The 12,091-nt window shown below is 38.4% G+C and overlaps 1 protein-coding gene across 8 annotated transcripts in view; it reads right to left on the bottom strand.

The window, feature by feature from the left end:
• Positions 1-12,091, bottom strand: part of Bank1 (B cell scaffold protein with ankyrin repeats 1) — a 286,273-nt gene that overhangs the window by 41,670 nt on the left and 232,512 nt on the right. For 7 of the 8 annotated variants that reach the window (XR_003481292.2, XM_027395774.2, XM_027395775.2 and 4 more), the window contains 2 exons: positions 9,906-10,214; positions 5,940-6,260 (listed from right to left, as the gene is read on the bottom strand). Coding sequence is in view for 7 of the 8 variants with exons in the window: in XM_027395774.2 (XP_027251575.1) it covers positions 5,940-6,260; positions 9,906-10,214 (630 nt within the window). In the remaining variant the exon portion in view is untranslated. The remainder of the gene's footprint in view (positions 1-5,939; positions 6,261-9,905; positions 10,215-12,091) is intronic. The other variant, XM_027395776.2, reaches the window with a different exon arrangement.

The following is a 12,091-nucleotide window of genomic DNA, read 5'->3' as shown; positions in this document are numbered from 1 at the left end:
TCACCATGCTTTAAAGCTAGAATTCAACAGCAATACAAATTGTAGAAAATGTACAAACTCATGGGAATTGAATAACACCCAATTGCACCATTCCTGTGTTGAGGAAGAAATAAAAAAAGAAATTGAAGACTTCCTAGAATTTAATGAGAATGTACACAACATACCCAAACTTATGGGATACTCTGAAAGCAGTGCTAAGAAGAAAGTTCACAGCACTAAGTGCCCAAATGAAGAAACTGGAGGAAAGTCACACTAGAGAATTGACAGAACAACTGAAAGCTTTAGAGCAAAAAGAAGCAAACTCACCAAGTAGGAGTAGATGCCAGGAAATAATCAAATTGACAGCTGAAATCAATAAAGTAGAAACTAGGAAAACAGTACAAAGATTCAATGAAACAAGGAGTTGGTTCTTTGAGAAGATCAACAAGATAGACAAACCTCTAGCCAAACTAACCAAAAGGCAGAGAGAGAGAGCATGCTAATTAACAAAATCAGAAACAAAAAAGGGGATATAACAATGGACAGTGAAGAAATCCAGAGAATCATCAGGTCATACTTTGAAAACCTCTACTCCACAAAATTTGAAAATCAAAAGGAAATAGAGAATTTTCTGGATAGATATCACTTACCCAAATTAAACCAAGAACAGATAAGCAGTGTAAATCGACCTATAGCCTTTAATGAAATAGAAACAGTCATCAAAAGCTTCCCAACCAAAAAAAGCCCAGGGCCAGATGGCTTCACTGCAGAATTCTACCAGAAATTCAAACAAGAGCTAATACCCATACTCCTCAAATTGTTCCACACAATAGAAGCAGAAGGGACACTGCCAAACTCTTTGTATGAGACTACAATCACTTTGATACGCAAGCCACACAAAGATACAACTAAAAAAGAGAACTACAGACCAATATCCCTCATGAACATCAATGCAAAAATACTCAACAAAATATTGGCGAATCGAATCCAAGAACACATCAGAAAAATCATCCATTATGATCAAGTAGGCTTCATTCCAGGGATGCAAGAATGGTTTAACATATGAAAATCCATCAATGTAATCCACCATATAAACAAACTGAAAAAGAAAAAACACATGATCATCTCACTAGATGCTGAAAAAGCCTTTGACAAAAATCCAACCTCCCTTCATGATAAAAATCTTGGAGAGAACAGGAATAACAAGAACATATATAAACATGATAAAAGCAATATACACCAAAGCAACAGCCACCATCAAACTAAATGGAGAGAAACACAAAGTGTTTCCTCTAAAATCAGCATCAAGACAAGGCTGTCCACTTTCTCCATATCTCTTCAATATTGTACTTCAAGTTCTAGCTAGAGCAATAAGACAAGAAAAGGCGATCAAAGAGATACAAATTGGAAAGGAAGACGTCAAATATTCACTATTTGCAGATGATATGATAGTCTACATAAGTGACCCGAAAAACTCTACCAGGGAATTCCTACAGCTGATAAACCCCTTCAGCAAAGTAGCAGGATACAAAATTAACTAAAAAAATCAGTAGTCCTACTATATACAGATGATAAATGCAATGAGAAAGAAATCAGAGAAACATCACCCTTCACAATATCCACAAGCAACATAAAATATCTTGGGGTAACACTACCCAAAAAAGTGAAATACCTGTACAGTGAGAACTTTGAGTCTTTACAGAAAGAAATTAAAGAAGATACCAGAAATTGGGACGATCTCCCATGCTCTTGGATCGGTAGAATCAACATGGTAAAAATGGCAATCTTGCCAAAAGTAATCTACAGATCCTAACACAGTTTTTCACAGACCTTGAAAGAACACTACTCAACTGTACATGAAAAAACAAACCAGGATAGCCAAAACAACTCTGTACAATAAAGGATCTTCTGGAGGCATCACCATCCTTGACTTCAAGCTCTATTATAGAGCCATAATTCTGAAAACAGCTTGGCATTGGCACAAAAATTGACAGATAGACCAATGGAATCGAATTGAAAACCCTGATATTAATCCACACATCTATGAACACCTTATTTTTGATAAACATGCTAAATCCATAAAATGGAAGAAAGATAGCATCTTCAACAAATGGTGCTCGCACAACTGGATTCAGACATGCAGAAGATTGCAGATAGATCCATATCTATCACCATCCACAAAACTTAAGTGCAAACAGATCAAAGATCTCAACATAAATCCAGCCACACTGAATCTTCTAGAAGAGAAAGTGGGAGATGCCCTTGAACGAATTGGCACAGGAGACTTCTTCCTGAACATTACACCAGTAGAACAGACATTGTGATCTGCAATTAATAAATGGGACCTTCTGAAACTGAGAAGCTCTGTAAGGCAAAGAACATAGTCAGTAAGACAAAACAATAGCCCACAGAACAGGAAAATATCTTCACCAAGCCCACATCTGACAGAGGGCTGATTTCCAAAATATACAATGAACTTAAGAAGCTAGCCACCAATACACCAAACAATGAAATTAAAAAGTGGGGTGCAGAACTAAATAGAGCATTCTAAACAGAGGAATCTGAAGTGACTGAAAGACACTTAAGAAAGTGCTCAAAATCCTTGGCCATCAGTGAAATGCAACTCAAAACAACTCTGAGATAGCACCTCACACCTGTCAAAATGGCTATAATCAAAAACACCAATGAAAATCTTTGCTGGAGAGGATTTGGAGCAAAAGGAACAACACTCCATTGCTCGTGGGAGTGCAAACTTGTAAGACCACTTTGGAAATCAGTATGGCAGTTGCTCAGAAAAATGGGAATCAGTCTACTTCAAGAACCATCAATTTTTCTCTTGGGCATATACCCAAATAATGCACGTCCATATAACAAGGACATATGTTCAGCCATGTTCATAGAAGCATTAATTGTAATAGCCAGAACATGAAAGCAACCTAGATGCCCCTCAACTGAAAAATGGATAGAGAGAATGTGGTATATTTATACAATGGAGTACTACTCAGCAGAAAAAGCAAGGGAACCTTGAATTTCACAGGCAAATGTATGGAACTAGATGAAACCATTCGGAGTGAGGAGGTCACCCAGTCACAAAAAGACAAACATGGTATGTACTCACTCATATATGAATTTTAGACATAGAGCAAAGGATTACCAACCTACAATCCTCTTCACCAAAGAAACTAGGAAACAAGAAGGACTCTACGGGAAAAATGCATGGACCCTAGGAATGGGAAGGGGCAGGAACTCATGAGCTAATTGGTAGAATGAGGGTAGGGGAGAGGGAGCTGCCAGAATGAGAGGAGGAGAAGAGAGGAGAGGAGGAAATGGAGGAGCAGAAATATTGAGTTGGGGGAAGAACGGGGGAGAGCAGGATGAGAGATACTATTTAGAGGGAGCCATTATAGATCTGGGGAGAGATATGGCACTAGGGAGATCTCCAGAGATCTACAAGGATGACACAAACTGACAATCTAGGCAATGGTGGAGAGGATAACTTAAACGCCATTCCCCTATAATGAGATTGATGACTACTTTTTATGCCATCCTAGAGCCCTCATCCAGTGGCTGATGGAAGCAGAGGCAGACACCCACAGATATACACTGAACTGAACTCTGGAACCTAGTTGCAGAGAGGGAGGAATGAAGATCAAAGGGGTCGGTAGCAGGCTGGTTAACCCCACAGAAATAGCTGGCCTGAACAAGGGGGAGCACATACACCCCAGACTGCTGTCTGGAGGCCAGCACAGGACTGAATCAGACCCCTGAACATGGATGTCAATGAGGAGGCCTCTGCACTCTAGGAGGCCCCTGGTAGTGGATTAGTATTTTTCCGTGGTGTAAGAAGGGAGTTTGAGAGCTCATCCCAGGTGAAGGGATGCTCTCTTGCCCTGGACACATGGGGGAGGGCCTAGGCCTGGCCCAGGATGATGTGGTGGACTTTGGGGAGCCCCTGTCCAGGGCCCTGTCTGGGGAGTGGAGGGTAGATGGGGTGGAGGTTAGGCCGGGGGTATGGGCAGGAGAGGGAGAGGGATTGACATGCAAAATAAGCTTGTTCCTTATTTGAACTAACAAAAAATTTACAAAAAAGAGCTATCAAATGAAGTCCATCTTTGTTAATGAAGAATTAGAAAGCATGATCAAATTTTTTAAATTATTTCTCCATTTATTTTAAATTTTCATTTCTTTTGAGAGTTTAATATATGAATAACATATTTATATAATTTCCACACTCCTTTTTCCATTTTCCTAAATTTAAAAAGAAATGGTGGAAATAATGAGGATAAAGGTTTAAGTGGGGAGAGGTATGAAAGAGGGGAGGGTAGAGTAGGGAGGGATAATTAATACAAAGAATGATTGGAAAAGCCATATTGAAACATTTTATAGGAGAGTTTAACTGTAGTTACCCTACACAGTGGATTATGGTCTCCCAGGAGACCATAAAAAGCCCATTGCCAGATTAGGAGATATCATCCTTGAGTTATAGGTCAGAGATATGTCAGAGACAGCCACAAACAATACTTTTTATTTTCAAGGCTCTTAGCTGCCCACCATATCTTACCCTAATGGCAAGACCCTATTGCTGTGGACACTACACACTCAGTGCAAATTAGATTTCTCCATGGCCTATAACCTAAGAAGCTGAAGATTTACTCTCTAGATTTCATAGTACAGGAAGATAACCTGAGTCTTATGAACCCTCTGGACTATAATAGTGATGGCCATGGGAAGCTATGTCCATGGGTACTGTAACAGTACAGATGTTATGCAGGTTACTAACTGCTTGCTGCTTGTATGTAAGGCCCATTCCCCAGGAGGAAATGTTTACCTTACACTGTAAACCTGGCCAAGAACTCATGGCTGGGGAGATTACAGGCCCCATGGGTGAACCTACTTTTATTATTTTGCTAAATGGATATAATATCAAACTTCCCTCTAAGTTCATATCTCTCAACTCTCAGATTAATACAGGTCTCATACTTAATCAGAGAAGTTTATTGGTGCAATGAATGGTATAGTTAACACAGAAACTCACAACTGCTCAAAGGCCAAGACTGAATGTCCATGAAATGCTCAGTCACAAATAGGGCATGTATGTCACCTCTTTATCTCCAAGGTTCAGGGACCATTGTGGAAAAGAAACAGAAGGATTGTAAGAGCAAGGAAAATGGAACAAAACAGTATCTTCTGGACAGAGTAAGACTGCTGCATCCATGAACTCACAGCAGCCTTGGTTGTTTGTGTGAGACCAGCACAACATCACAGCAGGAGAGAAGAAGGGCTCAGAAAGCCCACACCTAAATAAGGAACCACCGGCAGTTAATGGTTTCTATGAGTGGGAATCTCAGTTTTCTTTGAGCATATGGTCCTTGGTAGGTAAACCTTGTTCTAGTTGATGGTTCCACTACTATAGGTATGTAGGCAACATAAATTAGACTACATTGATTTTAAAAAAAATGACTGGAAGTTGGGAGGGGGAAGGAAAATCTGGAAGAAATGTGGATAAATATGATATTGTATGCATGCATAAAATTTTCAAGGAGTTAATAAAATATTATATTAAAAATTGGGCCAATGTAACTTACCTGTGAATTGAAAAGACACATTTAGAATTTTTAAGCATTAATTCCTTCACTTTCTACCTCATCTCCCAACACCATTTCTCTTGTAAACCGAAGAACAACAACAAAAGATCAAGATATATGGGCTGGAAACATGGCTCAATGATTAAAAATCACTGGCAGTTCTTTCAAACGACTCAGGTTCAAATTCCAGCACCCACCCAGTAGCAATTCTCTGTAATTCTATTTTCAGAGCATTCAACACCCTCTTCTGGCTTCTGTGGGTACTAGGCATGCCCATGGTACACAGACATACATACAGTTAAAACATCCAGGCACACAAAATTTGAAAGTTGAAAAATTTATCCATAAATTTATCCATAAATAACAAAATATTACCTTGAGCTATGTAAGGTGTCGTTTCTTCTTTGAAAGGGACGTGAGTGGGCCGGGGGGTGGGAGCAGGAGGTCTATTTATAATGAAAGAGCGATTTCCAGTTCTTTTCTTTACACTCTTACTGGCCAGTATCATGTCGTACTCATTGTCATCAGTCTCCGCAAATGCATATGGGTTTTCCTCCTCCTCCTCCTGCTCCTCTGCCTTCTGTCCTTCATCCCCTCTCCTTTCTTCTTTGCTGGGTTCCTCTCTTGTCTCTTGTCTCGCACTGAGATAACTCCAGTTTTGACTTCTTTCCACTTGGTCTTCCATCATCCTCCCTGCTTAGGAAACATTTAGTTTGGGTTTACATTGTATTTTATGCAATATTCTTCTTACTGTTTTTAATTTCCTATATCATCTCAAATCAGCTTACTCAAATAATGCCATTGAAACAATATGAACAACAGGCCTGTTTCTAGTAAAATACTTATATACTACTATCAAAATTCAAAAAGGGAAGTCAGTTGTTTGATTCACTTACACAGCTTGGCATTCCTAGTTCTACAGAGAAAATTCTTTAAGATACATTTTCAAAAATATTATTCCTCCAACATTATTTTAGGGATATATTTGATATCAGGAGATTGAGTCATAAATCTATATCTCAGGCTCCAAATGCCCCAAAGGGGTTGTTTTTAAGCATAAAACTCAGGTGTTTTTTTCCCTAGTAAGACATCTTCCTTTCCTACTGATTGTATTGACTATTTTATCTAAAACCTAATTTTTCTGAAGTGATACGAGAGACCAACCACCATACTTTCTTCGTCTGTCTTAGCTTCTCTGCTATGACAAACTGACTTTCTAAAGTGAAACTCTTGGTTTTCACAGTAACATTAGTGAACACAGTAACACTCACTTAGTAACATTGCACCAAAGTGGAGGCCTTGATGTAACCGACGGTGTGGATAATCACTGGCTTAAGGATTAGTTGTGTTATTAGAATGCAATTGCAGATTCAGAGTCTTTTAGGGGTCCATAGAAGAACATTTACCTGCTTTGCAAGAATATGCTAAGACATCTTCATAGCAGTTGTTAAGCAGACAAGCATATGAAACACTCTGGGTAATAAGTTAAAAATAACCCATGGCCCTCTGCTAGGCTGATGAGAAGGTTTTCACTATGGATATAGCTATTAACTCTTTCTTTTTCAACTTGCTTGTGTCAGATAGCACAGATCTGATAATTATTATTGCAATTGGAATTGTAGTGGGAAAACCTAGATGCTCAGAGGAAATACAACTAATAGAACCACATGAAAGTATTTTTATAAGAATATTCAGGAATTGCTTTTGGTAGTTCTGGGAGGAGTGACCATGACGCTCTTCCAAAGCATCTTAAACTATATTCTTCTGGTTAGTTTAATGTAAGAAGTGTTAATTTCCTATATGCCTGGCACCAGCTTTAAAATCATTACACCTTGCCTCTTTCTGCATGAATAATATGGCTTTGAGATTTCAGCTTCATGACTTCTGTTTCCCTGACAGCCTCCGGTGAAACCTGATTAAGTGTGTGGGAAAGACTTTTACAGCACTTCATTTTTAGCAAAATGTGTCAACTGTCTCACTTTTATGAACCCATTTCCTGAGATGTTCTCCACCCACCTCCCTTTCCAACTCTTTCTGAAGTTGGACTTATACTAGAAATCATACATTTTACTTTTTATCTTCCAAAGCATCAGCTTGTGCTTTGCCTTAAGGAGTGGGGTCTGAGTTTTCTCACCCCAGGTTGTATACTAATAAATATTAAATGAATCATTCCTATGAGCCAGTCACCCCAGCTGCTGAAATAATGGGGCACATGTGTGCAGAAAAGAGAAGAACCCTGGAGGTATGTAGCATTTTTTCATTATATGCTCTCTGGCCTTGCATCTGAGTGGCAGCTGGGTCATCATGATGGTTCAGTCTCATGATTGTTGTGAAGGTAAAAAGATGCTTCAGAGTGGTGTATATTAGTAGTTTATCCAATGAATATGTCTGCAAGTCTCACTCATAGAATTTGATGCCTATTTTCTATAGCTCCGGGACAGATCTTGACAAATAGACTCAGTGGCCAAGAGTATTTGATTACCAGCCCACATAGACTGGTTTACAAGCATCCTTAACCCTAGTCCCACGGATTCCAGTGCACATGCCATAGTACACAAACAGTTTTTCAGGCCAGCCAAAAATTTATACATATAAAGTTAAAAGTCAATAAATCTAAAAAGTAAAAGTAAAAGAAGAAAATTTATAAAAATATCTTGACAAATGGCGCCATTTTCTTTTCTACTCACTTTTAAGTGCTATGGGTGAAAAGATGAAATGGATAAAAATATGTAAAAGGGGATCAACTGGCAAGAGAAAGGGGACTCGTGAGAAGGGGACAAGAAAGTATTGGCAAATGAATGTGATGAAAATAATTTTATATATATATATATATATATATGAATATATATGCATATATATCATGTATGTTATAATGAAGCCCATTACTTTGTGTAGTTTATATACAAAAATATGAAAATATTAAGCAAACAAATGTGAGAATATGTTTTTTAAATAAAAGCAATGAGGTTTTTTGCAGGGAGGCCTTTGCCTCTTATGTGTGGTATTTTTCAGGATATACATTAGCCAAGATTATAATTTTGGTCATAGGAATCTGGTTAATTTATGAAATAGTGGCATTAGGTTTCTTAGCTAACTGACATATTGTATATGAAAACTTATGAAGACTTATAATGTAATACTATATCTTACAGATATTTAATCTCAAACAGATAATATTTCCATCTTTATTATTTAAAAAAACAATTTCAAATATGAAAAATGCAGTAGAATTTTGTGACCATTTTGCTTCTGGCATGTTTTCTTCTCCCACAGATTTTTATGTGGTAACTCCTCCCTCTTACAGGTCCACAAAGGCTTGGCATATAGGTGAACAATGGAATGCAGTCTGAATAAGCCAGAGAAGTACCTCCCAGGTTTGGTTTTCTAATGTAGTGTAGAACCCGAGTGCAGTTTATTAATAAACAGGAGCTTTCCCAGACACAGGTAATGCTAAATTTTATGGTTTCAAAATTTACTTGAGAATATATTTTTATTTCATGTTCATGAGTATTTGCCTGCATGTATGCTTGTGGACCAAGTGTAGGTAGTGCCCAAAGAGGCCAGAAAAGGGGGGCAGATCCATTGGAATAGAGTTACAGACAGCTATGAGCCATCATGTAGGTTCTGGGAATTGAACCTGGGTCCTCTGCAAAAGAGCAGCAAGTGCTCTTAACTGCCGAACCGTGTCTCAAAGTGCTGAACCACTTCAAATTTCACTGTTTCAAGCAGTGTTCATACATTTGATAGTCTTCTAGGATCTGACAAGTAAAATATATTAGTTATGGCACATGAGACAAAACAGTCTTTGTTATGAAATTTTCTTCATGATAACAGTTTATAACTTGAAGGTTAAGCACAAAATAGATGAATGAAGTTGGTGACGGTGATGAATGACCCTGGTGCCAGGGGTTTTTAGGCTATGGAGAATCTAGCTTCCAGGGAGACCAAGTACCAGGAAAGCAAAGTGCCCAGGCTCACTGCAAAATTTCCCCTAACAGCCTTCTCCTGGCCAGAATCCTGAACTTTCCCACAGAATGTACCAAGTTCATTTTATGTGCCTCACTACAGATTCTTTCCAAATTATTACAGTTGTTTTAGTATTGTTATTTATCATATTTACATTCCTAAGCTTTGCAAGGAAATTTTATTTTTTGAGGGGGCGAAGAGAAAAGGTAAGTAGATCATCTCATGTTATCTTTCCATAGCTTCAGTTGTTAAAGATAAGAGAATCACCCTTGATTCTGGAATCTGATCATGTCTCCACAGATTCAACATTGTACCATATGTTGTGTAGAAGCCTTGGAACAAATCATTTCTTTGCATTCCTTCCTGTAGGCTTACCTTGTGAGGTGAGGTGAGGTCTTTCTAGTTGGGAGGCAGCAGTCCCTGGTCGGGGTGGGGGCAGAGGCGGTCTGCAGTATGGGAGAGGCTCCTGTGAGTTGCTTTCTGCATCAATTCCAGGAATGAACACATACAAATCGTCATACTGCTTCTCAGAGCTGTCACCATCGACCTCTGGCAGGCTGGCTCTTGCCTCAGCACTTGGTTCTTTCTCCCCTATGTCCCCAGCCCTTTCAGCTTCTTCAGATCTGTCTGTGCTCCGTCTGTGTGTCTTCCCGAGTTCATGATGAAATACTGGGGGCTGTGTAGCTATTTAGAATGAGATTGAGCAATTTCACTTATACACATTGAAAATTTGCACAGAAATTGTAGAACAGTTAACACACTTTTGTGACGTGTTGTATAGTAAAAAAGCTGCCGAGACTCAACACTCCATCACATCTTGTTTCCTGCGTACACGACACAGCCACATGTACAGAGATATTTTGATTCTGTGGAGAAACTGTTGAAAATGAATCTGTGCCTCTGCTTCACATCTCCAAAGATTTATTATAATACTACTTAGTGCTGAGAATGGGCATTGTAATAATTTGTATAAATAACAACCATAAATTATTAGCGGTACCTCATTAATTTTTGAAAATGTTGCTTGGTAAAATGTCTTTTTCCCCCAGAGAAGCATATCTAATGATGAAGTGCATTCTGTTCTGCAATTTAACCAGGTGACTGAGACAATGTCCCTATAGTCTAGGAAGCATACCACATAAACTTTTGTATTATACAATAATACTCTAACCAACCAAGAAAAGCACAACATTAAGCTGCAATAACTTCACATCTGTAAAACAATTTATACAATTTTGTCTTTTTAAAAGGAAAAATGAAAGACAATCTTTTTGATCTTTCGAGCAGACGTTGGAATATGCCTCATCATTTTCAAAATGAAAAAGAATTGTTTTCAAATTTTGCTAAACTAAAATATACCTTTAAATATCAAATAAAACGGTGTGTGTGTGGGGGGGGAGAAAACATTTGTTCTTTGTTGTTTGAGAAATGAAGTCACACAGTGGAAAACTTTCAGCAGTTTGAGAAAAATTAGACTCAGGGAAAAGAATGCCTGTAATGGTGCCCTGGACAATCTTTTCTTTCACATGAGGAAGAGGAAAGACCCAGTTTTTGCTTCATGAACTGAACTTAGATTTTATAAATACTAGTCTGAGAAGAGCAAGCAGACTTCTGTGGTGTGTGTGTGTGTATGTGCTATGTTGTGCTATGTGTGTGTATATATATATATATATATATATATATATATATATATTAGTGTGTATGTGTGGTGTGCATGAGTATGTATGTGGGGTGTTAAGTGCATGGTGTGTTCTATATGTGTGATGTGTATGGTATGGTGTGTGTTGTTTATTGTATATATGTGTGGTGTATGTGGGGTATGTGTGTAGGGGAGTGTTTAAGTGTGTGCTATGTTATAGATGTGGTGTGTGTGTGTGTGTGTGTGTGTGTGTGTGTGTGTGTGTGTGTATGATTTTTCTTCGGAGGTTCCCTTCAGTTTTCTATTCCTGACACCTAAACGGTGACCCTAAAGTTAACTGATCCCTGGACATGTTGACGGAGTAGATGATGGGATGACTGGAAGCTATTGCTCAGCTGCAAGTACCTGAAGATGCTTCACTATTTTGTCTAAGAAAATCAGTCATCTGCCTAGAATAACAGCTAAGTACACCAGCCCTTTAGTTCTAGAATCAGTGTTTCTTGACACTGACTAGGAACAGACATTCAAGGTGCTTGGCAGATGTATTCAGCCCTGGCAAGTTAAGGATAGTAGGCAAAGGGTTCAGCAAGCCCTGTCATTACTGTGATATTGACTGGGGTTCTTTGATCTCTCCCATGCCCACGAAAACTGGTAGCTGAGCCCAATCTTGGTTTCACAGCTGAGGGAGCTCTCAGTTTCAGCTGTAGAGATGAGACATTTTTGTTACAAAAAACTGCAATAACATTCTTTTGTTATTGGCAGTTCTTCAGAGGGTAGAATATTATGATACATGTGTGATCATTATTAATAATAAGCTTTATCATAACCTTTTATCATTAACGTGATAAAGTATATAACCTACTAACCTTTTAATTAATTAATTTAATATGTAGTATTCACGTACATATTATGATAATGTTTG

Source organism: Cricetulus griseus, assembly GCF_003668045.3.
Source record: "Cricetulus griseus strain 17A/GY chromosome 1 unlocalized genomic scaffold, alternate assembly CriGri-PICRH-1.0 chr1_0, whole genome shotgun sequence".
Taxonomy (NCBI): domain Eukaryota; kingdom Metazoa; phylum Chordata; class Mammalia; order Rodentia; family Cricetidae; genus Cricetulus; species Cricetulus griseus.
This window is presented reverse-complemented; position numbering and strand designations above follow the sequence as displayed.